Source organism: Saccopteryx bilineata, chromosome 10, assembly GCF_036850765.1.
Source record: "Saccopteryx bilineata isolate mSacBil1 chromosome 10, mSacBil1_pri_phased_curated, whole genome shotgun sequence".
Classification (NCBI taxonomy): Eukaryota; Metazoa; Chordata; class Mammalia; order Chiroptera; family Emballonuridae; genus Saccopteryx; species Saccopteryx bilineata.
Window position 1 is genome coordinate 73,154,702 of NC_089499.1, and position 16,310 is coordinate 73,171,011.

Genomic DNA, 16,310 nt, shown 5'->3' on the forward strand with positions numbered 1-16,310 from the left:
AAAAAGTAGTACTCTTCAGATGTGGCCCTCAGACCCTGCACCAGAATCTCCTGGAATATTTGTTCATACTGCAGATTCTTGGGCCCTGTCAGCTAAGGGGTTCTGCAGTTTTGGGGTTTTGTTTGTTTTGAGAGAGGCAGGGGGAGAGAGACAGGAACATTGAGCTGCTCCTGTGTGTGCCCTGACTGGGGAATTGAACCAGCAACCTCCACACTCTGGGACGATACTCCAACCAACCAAGCTATCCAGCCAGGGCTTAATTTTTTTATTGATTTTTAGAGAGATAGAGGAAAGGAGAGAAAGGGGAAGGGGGTGGGAAGCATTTGTTTTTCCACACAGTCGTGCATTTTTTGCTTCCTGTGTGTCCCCTAGCCAGGGATCAAACCCACAACCTTGATGTTTTGGGATGGCACTCTTAACCAACTGAGCTAAATGGCCATGGCCAGATCCTGCATTTTTAACCAGCTGCCAGGCGCTCCGTACATACTCTGAAGTCTGAGAGCCACTCTGCCAGACCGTGGTGACCTCATTTTGGTGCTGTGATGGGCTGTGCCAGAGAGTGCCCTTGTGCCTTTGCGGACGAGTGATCACCCTCAAGCCTCATTGCCAGTGCTTCCCCGGGGTGACTTCTTCCTGCTCACCTGCTTCCGTTGCCTTGTGTTACTTGCACTGAACTTAGCCTGGCCAGGGTTCCAAAGGTTGAAATTTCCAGTACAAAGTCATCAGATCCCAAATATATCTTTGGTGTCTGATACAGATGGAATCTACATTTTCTTTGCTCAAACCAGGAAAAATAAAAAATGAGAGGACAGCTTGCAGAAATGATTACTTTTGAAACACTGTTTCATGCTTTAATCTCCTTTTCCAGCTCTCCTTGGCTACCCTCTCCTGGGGTACATTGACTTTCCTAGAAGTGAGTAGATCAAAGGTCCCTCCAGATGTCTTCCTCCCACTAAGGTCAGGGTTTGGGAAGAGCTAGCCAGGTACCTACCGTGAGCATCTCTGTCCCCTCAGCCTCCATTATCATCTTTCTTTCTCAGCTTTGTGAAATTGCTCTTTCTCACTCCCCAATGACCGGCTTTCCCCTCAAGGAGCTTGTCCCAGGGAGCCCTTCCCAGCAGGCTGACTGGGAGTTTGCTTGGATGACTGACATGCGTGGAGAGATGTGGCATGGTCTGGAGGGGACCCTAGACCAACCTGCATTTGTGTCCTATGTTGGCAAAAGAGCGTCTGTGTTTGTTTGGTGTTCTGCTCACCCAAAAAAAGAAGGCATTTCCTTTACTGACAGAAGAGAAATAAAGAAAACCAAAAAATATTTTTAAAAATAAAGAAATAAAAAAAAAATTAGATTTTTATCCCTTTACTCCACTGAAATTAAATATGCACCCCTTCCTCTATCCTGATTGGTCCACTTCAATTGACAAATAGATCGGGTGGGAAGGAAATATCCTGGACTTAATTGTAAGTTAAGTCTCTCTTAATCCAGAAGAGCATTTGAGATTCTGTCCAAGTGTTCAGTTTCCCAGGCTGGAGGTCTGTGAATTTCTCTTCCCAGCCTCCAGGCTGCTGCAGTACCAGTCAGCATAGCTAATGCAGATAGATCTCCTGCCTCTCGCTGCCTCCTCCCTCCGCTTTGATTCGATATGAACAGCCTGGTAACTCCGATGCTGGGGAGAAATCTGACATAACTCTGCAGATGGCTAGGTTGCCATGAAACACCTGGGGATTGTTCTTTAAGAAAAAGGTAATATTTACATACTAATGATTTCTTCCCCGTCCTCTCCTTGTTACATTTTTTCCAGGGCTGCCAGTTCCCAAGAAAAGCCCAAAGTCGGTAAGGACTTGCCAGTTACTTGGTGCTTGTTGGGGGTGGGGGGGACGGTGGGAGGGGACGGCTGGCAGTGGGAGGGGACGCTGTCCGGCTTGACTTCCCTAAATGTGTTTAGAGTGGATGGGGAGAAGGAGCCGGCTCTATACATTAAGTTCTGGGGATCTGTTTGGTACATAAGGTATTTGGGCTTGTCTTTAACTGTCTAATGATTGTGGGTAGGCTCCAGGAGCCAGGATAAAGAATGCATTGGAGTCTTCTCTATATACTGCATTAAAATTCTCTTTCAAATGGATGAGTTTCTTAGATGTTGTAACTTGAGACAAATGCTATTGTTTCTTTTGGGAGAAGAAAAGAAAAAACTGCACTGCTTCCTGGATAGCCTTCTCAACTGGTGTTTCCAGCCGTTCTCATGGGTAGAGTCTCCCCTGAGCTTTCTTATGCACTGAATGATGAATGATTTACAAAATTAAAAAGCCTGTAGAACTGCTGTGCGCTGCACGCATGTCCATGCTCACATGAAACAATGTTCACTGCCCAGCCCTGAGAATGAGGCATCTCCTTGCTGCGGAAATGTCTTTCTTGTTTTGCTAGCTTTAGCAGCATTGTGCTGCAGGTATAGGATTCTTAAAAAAAAAAAATCAATATATTGCTGTCCTTTCTAATCTGGTTTCCCTGAAGATGCACTACCTAGGTGGCACGTTAGCTAACAGCTAGAGGCTGTAGTGTTTTGATTGGTAGTGTGAGCCTCTGCTCCCGGGGCACTGAACAAATTAAAATGCTACTTACAAACTCAAAATCTGGAACACTATGCCTGTGAAATTGATCCAAGTAGAAGAGGCTTCCCAATTCATTGCCATTCTGATAAAGGAGCTACTTCCATGTGACATAGAATATTTGGGGGAAGGAGATTTTACAGCTTTCTGTCCCTCGGGGAAGGGAGGACCTTAAAACTTTGCAGCTCCTGCGCTGCAGCTGAATTTCTTCCACCTGCCTACAAACCTGGCAGCAGGAGGCAGAGTCTACTGAGATGAGACAGGGAGCTTCCTGCATTCTGTAGCGCCCCCCCCCCCCCAGCTCCCAAGTTCTCCAAAGAGAAAAACCTGCAATAATGGATGTGATTGCAATGGCTTAGTGCCGTAGTGGTTGGGACATGTGACTTCAGGACTGCTTCCTCTGTCAGTCTGTGCTAATGTCCAGGCAGAAAGTGCTAGTAGGCACCCACCAGGATGCCAGAGCCTGTGTGTGTGTGTGTGTGTGTGTGTGTGTGTGTGTGTGGTACATGTGTCTCCCCATCCCTGGGTCATAGTCAGAACCTGGGCAGCCTGCAGAAAAACAGAAGCAGATCTGGAAGGTGTTATCACATGAGCTTGAGTTAGCAGGAGCCGTTCTTTTTCTCCTACCACCAGCCCTGCTACACACGGACTTACTTATACACCCACATGGAACAGAGGCTTGATAAGGAGCACACTGGGGGAGATACAGCAATTTTCCACAGGCAGCAAGACATCAGGTGGCATGGTGTTCTTTGCACACCATTCAAACTTACTGTGCAAGAGGATTTTTATAGATTTATTTGCATCTCTTCTTCCCCAAAGTGTTTTGGAATTCTCTGTTGCACTCAAGGGTATCAGACAGGTATAGAGCCTGCATTCACCAAGTCAGTTGAATGAATTCCCTATGACAATTTATTTTTGTGGAAGCTGTGTCATTAGCAAGCAGCAAGCCAATTATTCAGGCTGCATTCCTAGGAAAAAAGCTCTAACTGCTTTGCCCATAGTCTGCTGGCTCTTAATTACCACAAGCCAAGAGACTGGTGTGTTGCTGGGTTAGAGAAGAATGAGCCCCCAGGTTGGGGCTTGTCCTTACCTGATTTCTGTGCCAGGACAGGGATGATGGTTTTCACAGTATGGCTGGCACACTCTGGCAGCTGCTGTTCAAAATTTGAAGGATATCAGCCAAGGACTGCTGCTGCCAGTGGACATTGCTAACATCTGTGATCAGTGGGAGCTCCATCCAGGTGGGAAAGGTGCTTCCCTTTCCCAGTTTGAATTTCGATGGTGTCCTGCCAGAGACAGGTGATTGTGTAGGTTCTCTGGTGGGGTCTGAGGGATCCATGGGGATGTTGCATGTCATAGTTTCAGGAAGCCATTCGCATACTGACAGACAGGGTCAGTTTTGCAGGCTGTGTAATGCAATGCCTGGGTTATGAGATGTGTGGGTTTACCATCAGCTCTGTGAATACACTGTCGTAACTCAGGAACATGGTTTTTTTCTTTTTTCTCAGAGGCTCCTGACTTTGTTGGCATGCTTATGTGATGGACAGCTTCCTTTTGCCCTCATGCCTTTTTAAAAAAAATGTTTTTGATAATTGAGTAGCTGGATTTTTATTAGAACGAAGGGACTCATCCCTTCCTGGATGGCCTTGATAGCTTCCTCTTAATAAGCACTTTCACCTACTAGATTTGGTTTACATGTTGACTTTATGGTTTATATACTCACTAGGGACAATGGCAGTATCTTAATGAAATTTTATTAATTTAATGCTGGGGCATCCATAACATCAGAAATTTTTCTGCCAAATGACAGACAAAAATAAGACGTATTTGTTGTCAGGTTTTAGACCTTGCTGGGAAACTGATGCTGTGGCCCAATTTAATCATCCTGACTGAGACTTGTTTAACTGAGACTTTTGGGTCCAGATCACACACAAGGATTTTGTGTGTGAGAATTTAAAACTCTAAATATCATTACAGACCCTGAGTTTTAAGTTAATATCCACTTATGTTTTCTCACTTGAGCTTTTGTTCCTCTCTTCCTCTGTCTGTCCATCCAGTCATCTGCCCATCCATTATTCATTTATCCATTGATACATTTACCTTTATTCATCCATCCATATTTATGTAGCAAATCAATGGGTAACCTACTAAGTGTCAGGTTTTGTGTGTGGCACTGGAAAGACTAGTAAATAAGATGTCAGGCACCCTTTCTTTAGGAGCTTATAAACACGCAATTTTTATTGATTGCTAACTTTCAAAAAACAAATTCACTGTCACAAATCACCAATTTTTTAATGCATCTGTTCCAACAATAAGTGTCTGTTGAGTATCTCCTATGTCAGACCAGTGCCTGTATCCAGCAGGAACCGAAACAGAAGACACCCCTGCCCTCGTGAAACGGAGTTGAGACCAGCAGTCACACCGACAGATGTATGCAGATCTGCTTCATGATGAGCATATACTTTCAAAAGTTGACAAAGCAGAACCCAGTACACACTTACTGAAAATCATTCAGCTCTAAATTACAATAAGCTAAGTAGTCCTATAAAGCCATAGAAAAGACCCCAGGCTGAGTTAGGTGCTAGCTGGAGCTGTGGGGTTCTTCTGAGTTCCCTAGCATCCTGAGCAGTGTAGCAAACCACACTCTTTCCTGTGTCAGATCAGAAAAAGCATGCCACGTTCACTCAGGAGACACCGTGTTCCCATTTACTAAAACACTTCTCATGCACAGAGTTCTCATAAGGAGATCCTGGATGGTAGGCAAGGCAGTTTCTCCAGCAACCTCTTTTTAGCAAGCACAGTGAGATGAGAGGTAGCAATAGTGACAGGTTTCTGTTCCATTGTCTGCTGTTCCTTTTCCCTGGAAAGGATGCTAAGGACATCGCTGAAAACTAGTCATTAAGAGATGTGAGGAAGAGAGATCTCCTAGGTAACCTGCACAGGGAGTGACCCCGGCCTGGACCATCCAGGTTTCTGTGTCCTGCCTCTTTCTGAAACTCTCCCGGTTGTCACAGGACCCTGGTGCCGCTTGTCCTTCCTGTAGGGCAATAATACAACCTATCAAAGCTCCTACAGGTGAGAAGCAGATGGGAGAAGGATCAGGGTGACCTAAATAAGCCTCCGTGCCTCCCACTCCCACAGCAGCTCGTACCCTCCACCCTTCGTAGCCCTGGAAAACACACTTTGCTGTGATGTTAGACTGCTTTAAAACGTTCTGTGTGACTGAAATTCATTTTCATACCTAATCAATACCTCCCTTTTCTTCTCCATTAACTCTTCTTGCCTGTCTTTTCTTGAAGAAATCATTTGACTTAGACCATAAATGATAAAAGAGACAAAAAGACTCATCCTCTGCTTCACTGTGTGTGAGTGTCTGCTTTCCACACAGCCTCCAATGACATTGTCCTAGTATCTCATCAGCACTTGGAGTTTTTCCTGTTGTCCACATAAGTCGCCACAGTGGCCTTCAATCTTGGCAGATAAGTTAACTGTAAATAATTTTTCTTTAAAAGTGATCAATTTGTCATTTTTAAGCCACATGAATTTTTTTCATCATTAAAGTTCCTAAGTGCTGTCTGTATTCATTTGCTCTTCCAAGCACATATTTTCAGCTCACTTTATAAGTACCTTTATTTTGAAATGATTCCATGAAATACTGATGATTTGATCCCTCCCCCATTTTCATTTGTAAAAACCATTGCATCTTCCCAGTCTCCCTGGCCTGTCATTAGTAAAGAAATCATTCATTCTAGGGAGCTTGCTATAGTTTGATTTTTAAAAGTCCTATGGCACAAGTTCATGGCTAGTGTGAGGCCAAGGCCTTCTATAGAGTTTTCAAAATTAAGCCCATTTCTTTCTTCCTAGTTGGTTCTGATTTAATATTCGGAAATAAAAATCTTGATTCACAAATATCAGCACAGTGACAACAGCTAGCATTGAAAATATTCACCTCAATACGTGGCACCCCTTTCCGCCCACCACTCAAGCTGGTGCCCAGAGGCAGTGCCGTGTTCGGGAGATCTCGTCTTCCTCCTCCTGCCTCTGTGCCCTGTTCAGTCTGTGAGCAGTACCCGTTGACTCGGCCCCAAATGTCTTTTAACATCCCTGTCCCTCTGCTTCATTAGGACTGCCCTGGGGTAAGCCTCCTCAGGGCCTCCCTGGGTGCTCAGTAGTCTCCCGTGCTCCCTGCGTTTTCTCCCATCCGCACCACCCTTCCACCGCTGCCTAGTAGCCAGACCGTCCTGCAAGCAAGCTGGTTCCTGATGCATCCCTGCATTCCCTTCATTACCGAGTCCTCCTCCCCTAAACTAAGAATGAAACGCAGGCTCCTTAAAGTAGCCCACAAAGCCCTCACACTCTTTAGTCTCCAAACTCGTCTGAAGTGGCCTCGGCCCCTTGCTGGGTCCCACCAGCCACCTCTGTTCTCAAGCAGTCCAAACGTGCTTTTGCTTTGAACACGTATCACATGCTGATTCCATTAATGGGATGTCCTTCCAGAGGCCTCTTGTTACCTAGCCAAAGGACAGTGCGCTGTTATCGATCTGTTATGATATTTGATTCATATTCATCTGCATAGACTCACGCACACAACCCTGGGTTCATACAATGGGGCACATTCTAAGAGGTCAGCCACCATTGCTTCCTTACTGACACACCGCAGCCCTTCCAGCCCGACTCCCAGCAGGTGGCCGTATGTGGTTATTGATGAGTGAATACCTGTACTGCAGGTAGTTGTCCAAGAGGACCGAGGCTGGTGCGCTGTGTGCTCCCTCCATCCATGTTCTTAGCATGCATGGGTTACCTGAACAGACTTGCGAGTGTATTTTTAACTACAGTCACTTGTCTTTGGGCCAGTTTTTCACCTAGAAAATGAGGTTAAGGACAGTCACATTGGACGCAGATCTGACCCTGATCTTACAGCTAGTTCAGAAGGGAGTTTGTTCTCACGGCCCGAGCCTTCTGGGAGGTACGGCAGACTACTGAAGAGAGACACAGGCTGACTGTAATTTGAGAGAAAAATGAACATGGCTTTTCTGCTGGAGGATCCAGATAAAAGACAATGTCAAAGCTAATTAACACACTCACAAAAAATAAAGAGGCATGCTTTAGACTTTTCCACAATTCAAAGAACTTAGCTTCCAAAAGTATTATATAAAGAGCTGACAAAACATTAGCTACAGAATGCATCTTCAAATTAAGTAGTTTTCTGGCCCTGGCCGGTTGGCTCAGTGGTAGAGCGTCGGCCTGGCGTGCAGAAATCCCGGGTTCGATTCCCGGCCAGGGCACACAGGAGAAGCGCCCATCTGCTTCTCCACCCCTCCCTCTCTCCTTCCTCTCTGTCTCTCTCTTCCCCTCCCGCAGCCAAGGCTCCATTGGAGCAAAGATGGCCCGGGCGCTGGGGATGGCTCCTTGGCCTCTGCCCCAGGCGCTAGAGTGGCTCTGGTCACAACATAGCGACGCCCCAGAGGAGCAGAGCATCGCCCCCTGGTGGGCAGAGCGTTGCCCCTGGTGGGCATGCCTGGTGAATCCCGGTGGGACGCATGCGGGAGTCTGTCTGACTGTCTCTCCCCGTTTCCAGCTTCAGAAAAATACAAAAAAAAAAAAAATTAAGTAGTTTTCTAACTGAACTTGAGAAGAGACATAAAGTGAGGCTGGAGCTCCCTGGAGGAGAACGCATGCTCATTGCTTCTTGCGTGCTCAGCCCCTGGTGGTGGCACCTGTGGGTGCAGCCCAGGACATGCTCACGGGACACTGCTTTACTTGTATTTTCCAAATTCAACACCAAGATTAGATGGCATTTAAAGGGGTTGCAGAAGTGCAGTTTAATTGAGGGGCAACTTTGCAAACTTGTTCCAAACTGTACCTGTCATTTTGTGTTCAATTGGACTCTGTGTGACTTATTGGGGGGTTAAAAGAGGTGTTAAAATTTGAAAAATGGCTCAAACCATTTCCAGTTGACCTCATTTGCACTTCTGTCTATGACAAAGCTGTATCTTTCGTTAAATTAAGGAGATTGGTCCTCTCTGCCGGGGTTTGTTACACTGGGACAGCCCTGGAGGCATCTTGGAACCCACTGAGGTGACACACAAACTCTGCGAGTATCGTGGGTACCTGCAGATGCTCGCGTACTCGCTGTAGGAAGATGGCCCAGTCTTTTAACAGACCCCCTGGTGGAGGGGGTTGACGGAAAGCTCTTTCTCCAGTTCAGGAAGAGGGAACGAGTGGAAGAGGTTCAAGTTGGGTTTCCATGGACAGAGTAACCCCAGAAAAGTGTAAGTGTGGCGTTCCCCTCAGATAGGCCTGTGGTGCGACTCGCTCGGGGCCCGGGAGGCTTTGTGATAAGTAGTCTGAACACAAAGGAGACGGGAGTCTCTAGGGAAATGAATGTAGTGTCAGCAGTCACACCCCTTGATCTGACACTTGCCGCTCATTTGCAGGACCAAGCCAGGGTGGGCATTTGAAGGGAGGGATACAACTCTCACGGTAAACTGGGAGGCCCTGTTTTGAAATACTTGCTTTACATTTAAAAATCTCCTTCCTCACCACCAGAGGTGAACAAAATCAAAGTAGCACCAAAATGTAAAAAATAGAAAGGAGCAGTCCCCATTAATTCTCTTTACCCAGGTTAATTTCAAAATGAAAATAGCTTTAAACTTTGTCTCAATTATAAAAAGCATTCTCCGTTCAAACTAATGAGAAGTAGGCAATGCAGGAAGGTACGCAGAGTGGGGAAAACCCACCTGGAATCCCATGTTTTTCTCTTTATGGTAATATGTGTTCATACCCAGAATGAGCTGATGCTGCATTGAAAAGACCACAGTGAATATTTCCATATACATGCAAATGGGGTGGAGATTCTCTCTGTCATTCTTATTTTCTGACTGAAAACCTTCTGCATGGGTCCAGGGAGCGAGCAGGCCGACACTGAGCCTCTGGGGCAGAGAGCAGGTCGCTGGAGGGTGCTGTCTGCATGGGTCCAGGAGTGAGCAGGCCGACACTGAGCCTCTGGGGCAGAGAGCAGGTCGCTGGAGGGTGCTGTCTGCATGGGTCCAGGGAGCGAGCAGGCTGACACTGAGCCTCTGGGGCAGAGAGCAGGTCGCTGGAGGATGCTGTTGGAAGCTGCCAGAAGCAGGTTCCACACCTTTGGGATGCTGACCATCCAGGTGTGAGCGGAACACTTTGTCAGAGAGCAGAGATAGCTTGCCTTTATGATGGTGTTCGTGCCACCCGCCAGTATGTCCCCCTGGCATCTCCCCCCAAGTGCCCTGTCCCCTTGAGTCTAAGTGAATTAACCCGTCACACAGGTTTCCCAAGACCTTTTTGCTAGTTTAGAGTATAGTCCTCAAATCCCTCCCACAGGCATACCAAGTAAAACGTGAAATGGTCTATTTTGCTTGATGAAATGAATGCCCCGTTTTCCTCAGCTTTGAGTCCTTGCCAGAACCTGATGCAGATTGCAGTCTGTAATTGTCCAGAACCTGACTCAGATTGCAATCTATAATTGTCCAGAGCAGGTGAAGCTTTGTCTTCCTTGGGCTCTTCAAGTGCTCATTTCATATGAAGGACAGGAAGGAAAGGGGCAGGGAGACCTGAGATGGAAATGAAAGGAGCCCTGGGAGTTTCCCATCACTATGGGAAATGAAGAATGTAGGGTACCCGAGGGGAAAGCAAGGAAGCACTGTTGATAGGATTCATTGTAAGACCGAGGGGAAGATTGTGATTCTATAAAGAACTTTTAAGAGACCCAGAATGCTCTGGTCAAAGATCTTATACGCACTTTAAAAACATAAGCCATACAAGAGCTCTAAGAGAGGACAGGACATAGACCGCCCCTCCCTGTCTCCCCTTCGGGATGCTCTTCAGCAGTAAGTGTAGGGATATAGCATCTGTTTTATGCAAGGCAGGATTCCAGGATTGTGTTTTGAATGGGGGAAACTAAACACAATGTAATTCTTTCTTTTTGAATACTACCTGGACAGGGTGCAAATCTAAGAAGGCTGACGCCCTGAGGCCAACTCATATGTAAAGTCTGATCTTGGTTTTCAATCAACAATAGTGTCAGGACAGCAAGAGGTAGACTGTGATGCCTTCAGAATTGATTATCACAGAATTATGAAAGCTCTTCATAGGAAAGTTATTTATATACTTTTGAGTTCAAGTGTTCACATAATGATTTTTAAAAGATCTAATCTCCTATTCTTAGAGTCCAGAAGAACTGTTGGCAAACCCTTAGATAGATGTCAGGCATTTTATTATTACAAGAATAATTAGACGTGGAATCCCAAAAAGCGTGGTTAGCACTGATTGTGTTTCTTTTGCACATCATATAGCCTTACATTTAACTACTCATGGTATTTTGTGTCACACATTTTGTCACAAAATGAGGATGTTGATACTGATGTATCTTGTCACACACGATCCCGGTTTCTTAGCCAGGAACCTCTGATGAAAATTGGATTTGTCTTCTGCCACAGCCCAGCGTGCAGTATGGTCTGTGATTATGTCTTTTCATCTGGCCTACCCCCCTCTCTGTCCGCCAATCATGTGAAGAGTTATCTGCATTCAGCGTTAGCCGGAGGAAAGTGGAGGCCAAAGTGTTGTTGATATATTTGTGTGTGTGTGCACAGAAGTGCTGAACAAAGACAAGCTGTTGGGAACACCCGCTCAGAGACCAGTGATAACCCTCTCCTCTCGCCCCTCTCACTCGCTTCCGTCCAGCAGCCCCTGGAGAGGAAAGACAGCCAGAATAGTTCCCAGCACAGCATCTCCAGCCATCGAAGCCTGCACACAGCGTCCCCCAGCCACAGCGCCCAGGTGCTCCCTGAGCTCCCACCTGCAGAGGCCCCGGCTCCAGATCAGACCGACAGCTCTGGGCAGAAAAAACCAGATCCTTTTAAAATCTGGGCCCAGTCCAGGAGCATGTATGAAAGCCGACGTGAGTAGCACCCTGACTGCTGTCTTTCTGCGACCCCACCTCGGGCTTCAGCTTTCTGGAAAGACTTATTAAAAATAGATTTTCACATGTAGACTGGATAGAGGTGAACCAAGGTGAGAGAGGAAGGCTTTCCGCAGTGATAGAATGTGCTGGATATTCCTGAGGGCTCTGTTGCATCTTCAGCTTGGTGATGGGTAGGTCATCAAGTAAAGAATAAAAATGGATTCATTCTTCCTTTCAGTTAAAAAAAAAGTTGCAGATAAGAGCTGCTGTCCCATTAATTCTTCCCCACGTGGATATTGGGCAAGCTCTTATGAAACAGCTCTGATATACAATAGAACATAAATATGATTGGTTTGGCTTGTAGGAGTAATGAGGAGAAATTAAATTTTTTCTTAGTGCTCCCCTAATTTTAAAGAAGTGTTTGGTTGTATTTTTTTTTACCCAACATTCTTAGTTGTCCTAAACATTCTCCTTATAAAGAAAAAGAACACTGCATGGTTTGTGCTTTAGTTATTTCTACTGGGGTTAGACATGTGGCTCTGGTGTTGCCTTTTCAATAAACATGAACTAGTGATGACACACATCATAACTTTTTGGCTCTTATAAACAAAATATTGCCTTTGTGTTTAATTTCTTACCTTTATTATGAAACTAGGCCATACAGATGGGCACGCTTTTGGCTGTTGCTCTTTGCTAACCTTTTTTCATGAGTCTGGTTGGGCAGGATGGAGCCACTGTGGAGGTTATGGGTTTCTTTCTCCTGTTGGCCGGGGAGGGGAGCGAAGGTATGAAGGATCTGGTAAAAACAGGAGGGGAAAAGAGAGTCATTTTTCCCATCCTCCTTCCCCATCCCCCTCAACATAGGTCTGGCGAACTGTCCGAAATCCCCTAGGAAGAGGAGACACCGAGCAGGTGGGCAGGAGTGCTCACTCTTGCCCACCCACTTGGACATGGCAGGGAAGCATTTCCTTTGCTAGCTGACACATCTCCTCTGTGACCCATACAGAATGGGAGTGAGGCCAGCCAGCATACCTGTCTGAGAAGGAAAGTTGGCCACACTGGTGCAAGGCAAGTTAGATTCTCAAAATTTAGCAATCACTCAGGGATCCACCTTTTTCCTCCTCAGGGGAGAAACATCATTGCCTTATTACAATAGTCCGTGGAATTGAATAGACTGTTTTGGCTCAGGGTTCACTATGCTGACAAAAGCCACATAATTTGAGAAAGGATTTTAGTCCCTGGACTCCAGAACCCCCAGAGGGTCCCTGAGGCCCAGCCACAGGAAGGGAGGTCCCATTTGGAACACCTCTGCGAGCAGGAGTTACCGAGTGTGAACTGGAGTCTGCTCTTGCCAGGGCTCCTCACTAACGGCTCAGACTTCACTGATAAACATGTTCCCCAGCTCTCTTCCCACCTCCTGACCACGCGGCTTCTCCACGCAGTGGCCCAGCTCCCACTGATGTCGAGATATTGCTGTGTGCACCGTGCCCCTGCTCTCTGCAGTACAGTACACGTGGAGGACCGAGGTTCCCATATCTGAATCCTCTTGTGAGAAAATACACTGTGTTCTGGAGTGCTGGCAGGGCAACAGGGTTTACAGGCAGTGCTAACACATCCACCTACTAAGCGACTCCATTTCAGATGCCATTTTTACCTTGATGGAAGCAAAATATTTTCAGAATTTGGTATTTAATCCAATTATTTTAAAGTTGTCATCCCCAACCCCACCCAAAACAATAAGAAAAATATGTAACCTCGCCACAGTAAGATCCTTTAAGCATCAGAATTGCTCAGATGGGCCTGACCAGGCAGTGGCACAGTGGATAGAACGTCAGACTGGGACGCAGAGGACCCAGGTTCAAAACTCTGAGGTCACCAGCTTGAGTGTGGGCTCATCTGGTTTGAGCAAGACTCACCAACTTGAGCCTAAGGTCGCTGGCTTGAGCTAGGGGTCACTCTGTCTGCTGTAGCCCCCTGGTCAAGGTACATATGAGAAAGCAATCAGTGAACAACTAAGGTATCGCAACGAAGAATTGATGCTTCTCATCTCTCTCCCTTCCTATCTGTCTGTCCCTCTCTCTGTCTCTGTCACACACACACACACACACACACACACACACACATTGCTCAGATGGCCATCAGACTGAAATATTGGGATGGGGCCAGTTTTGTGTCTTCACCTTTTTTTGAGAGAGAGAGAGGCAGGAAGAGAGATAGGAACATTGAGCTGCTCCTATGTGTGCCCTGAGGGGAGAGGGGAGAGAAGCATTCATCTGTTGTTCCACTCAGTCATGCATCCATTGGTTGCTGCCCATGTGTGCCCTGACCTGGTGGGGTCAAACCTGCAACCTTTATCTGGATGACTTTCTTGGCTGTCTGGCTCTTAACCGACTGAGCTCATGGGCCAGGGCTTCTCTTTCTTTAATACCTGAAGGGATAGGATCCAGCAGCACCAGTGAGAGTCAGTGTCCTTTTGGTGACTGGAGGCTTTGTAAGTGTAGGAGTGTAGCTACCTAATTGATGTTGAGATTCATTGCGTTTCTTCTTGCTAAATGTGGATAATGAGGAGCCTTTCCCCCCCAGTGGCAATTATTCTGACTCTGTCACAGATTTTCTTCTTTTCATTATACCTATGAATGAGCTTATATCCGTATTATCTTTTAATTAGTGTTTTGCTTTATCCCTGATCAGTTTCCGCCATTCCTTTGGTTGTTTTTTGTTATCTTGTCCTTTAAAAAAAAAAAAAAAAAAACAATGTGAGTCACTGCCCCTTCCCCCAAGAAATTAAAATGAGCGAACTACTCCAGGAAAATTGAAGTCAGCAATAGTACCTTAATTGTACCCTTAATTTATGTTCCCCTTTTGGGGAAAAAATATATTTTCCTTATATTTCATTTTCTTGTGAAAGACGTGAAGATTAACAAAATCTCTGATCCAGTTCTTTCATATGGGCTACATACTGTGCAAAATACAAAATATTGTTGATATGGCCCTATGTCTGAACAACAGTGTCAAATGATTAGTCTGAACTGAGATGTGTAGGAAGTCCTTTAAAAGCCACATTGCCTGTTTTGTATTTTCTTTGGGTAGCATACCTATTGTGAGTGTGTTTTTATTTTTTTAAATTTATTATTTTTTTTTACAGAGACAGAGAGTGAGTCAGAGAGAGAGATAGATAGGGACAGACAGAGAGGAACAGATAGAGATGAGAAGCATCAATCATCAGTTTTTCGTTGCAACACCTTAGTTGTTCATTGATTGCTTTCTCATATGTGCCTTGACCATGGGCCTTCAGCAGACCAAGTAACCCCTTGCTTGAGCCAGCGACCTTGGGTCCAAGCTGGTGAGCTTTGCTCAAACCAGATGAGCCCACACTCAAGCTGGCAATCTCGGGGTCTTGAACCTGGGTCTTCCGCATCCCAGTCTGACGCTCTATCCACTGCGCCACTGCCTGGTCAGATGATTGTGAGTGTGTTTTTAAAAATGACATTGATGTAATAGTATTAGTTAATGCTCAGGACCACCTAGTATTCACTACTGTTCACTATAAAAAAGTCTACAACTTCCAATTGAAATTTTGCCTATTCATAAAATAGCTTGGGAAGAAAAAATGTCAGAGCTATGATATTAACCAATGTAACTTGTACTGCTTGGGAGAGACATGCTTAAAACTTGGAATTGGTGAATGGGCTCCTTTATCAAAATTACTTTAAGGAGCCTGGGTGTGCTGCTAGATTTTAAGAGCTATTATGATAGTTCTTGTTTGTGTGTGTATTCCAGTCTTGGCCAGATCTGATGATTTTTGCCTCTAAATAAAAGATCGTTCTGGTTGAACTGCCTAGAATTCACCTGAACAGGTGTTAGTACAAGAATGAATTCCATCAGGAACTTGATTCTCTTTTAAATAAATGCATAGTGTGGCAGTTACAAAAGTATACTTCATTTTTTTTTCAAAAGGATATAGGGTTTAGAGGAATCTGAAGTTCATGACATGGTTAAAACAAGGTCATACAAAATGTGTACTTTGAGATTTAATTAAAGTCTAAGATGGTAATGGGAGTCTTATGAAGTTCTCAGCAGTATAATTGTAAATTCTAGCTTTTTGACAAGAAAAGCATGAAAAAAAAGCAGAAATAAAGCAGAATCAAATTGTAGTCTTTAAAATCCACGGCAGCCGTGACCTTTACTGTGAAAGCTGAACTGCACGTTCTTTATCAATCAGAACTAAATTAAAATGAACTAAGAGAAAGCACATACATTAAGCTTTGAAAAATTGTGAAATTAATATTCCAGCTATGTCACCTTCGCCTGCATCGGGATTGAGCAAGGGTGAAAGAGAAAGAGAGATCAATGCCACGAATTTTGGAGAATGTCAGAGTAAGGATTCACTGAAAACTTTTTATTTCTCCATTATATTCATCGTGTTTGATGTTCCCATTGGTCTGGAGAGCTGGGGAGAAACTCGGAAAAAGAAATGCCTGAAACAAAAAGGTTTTTGGTGTTCTTGTTGACCAGGCATAGACCAAAGGCCAGATGAAATAAAAAGTGATGGGCATGTTTCTGTTAAGTCTGGAAATGTGTGTCTGTAGAGATGAAGACACCAGGAGGTTTCTCCGCAAACCTGGCGATTCCATTCTTTCTAATTATCAAAGGAAGTCTTTTGACCACTTTATTGAGGCAGTCTACTTGTGTTACCAGTGGAGATGAACTGCTGAGATTGTTTCCTATGCTAGAGCTTGAAAGGGGGAAAAAAAAGCAGGACTAG

At 45.2% G+C, this 16,310-nt stretch overlaps 1 protein-coding gene across 13 annotated transcripts in view; it reads left to right on the plus strand.

Annotated features, from left to right (window-relative positions):
• Positions 1-16,310, plus strand: part of MAGI1 (membrane associated guanylate kinase, WW and PDZ domain containing 1) — a 761,634-nt gene that overhangs the window by 704,967 nt on the left and 40,357 nt on the right. For 9 of the 13 annotated variants that reach the window (XM_066245932.1, XM_066245933.1, XM_066245924.1 and 6 more), the window contains 3 exons: positions 1,803-1,834; positions 11,326-11,542; positions 15,839-15,922. In XM_066245932.1, coding sequence (XP_066102029.1) covers positions 1,803-1,834; positions 11,326-11,542; positions 15,839-15,922 — 333 coding nt within the window. The remainder of the gene's footprint in view (positions 1-1,802; positions 1,835-11,325; positions 11,543-15,838; positions 15,923-16,310) is intronic. The other 4 variants (XM_066245928.1, XM_066245929.1, XM_066245934.1 and 1 more) reach the window with 2 other exon arrangements.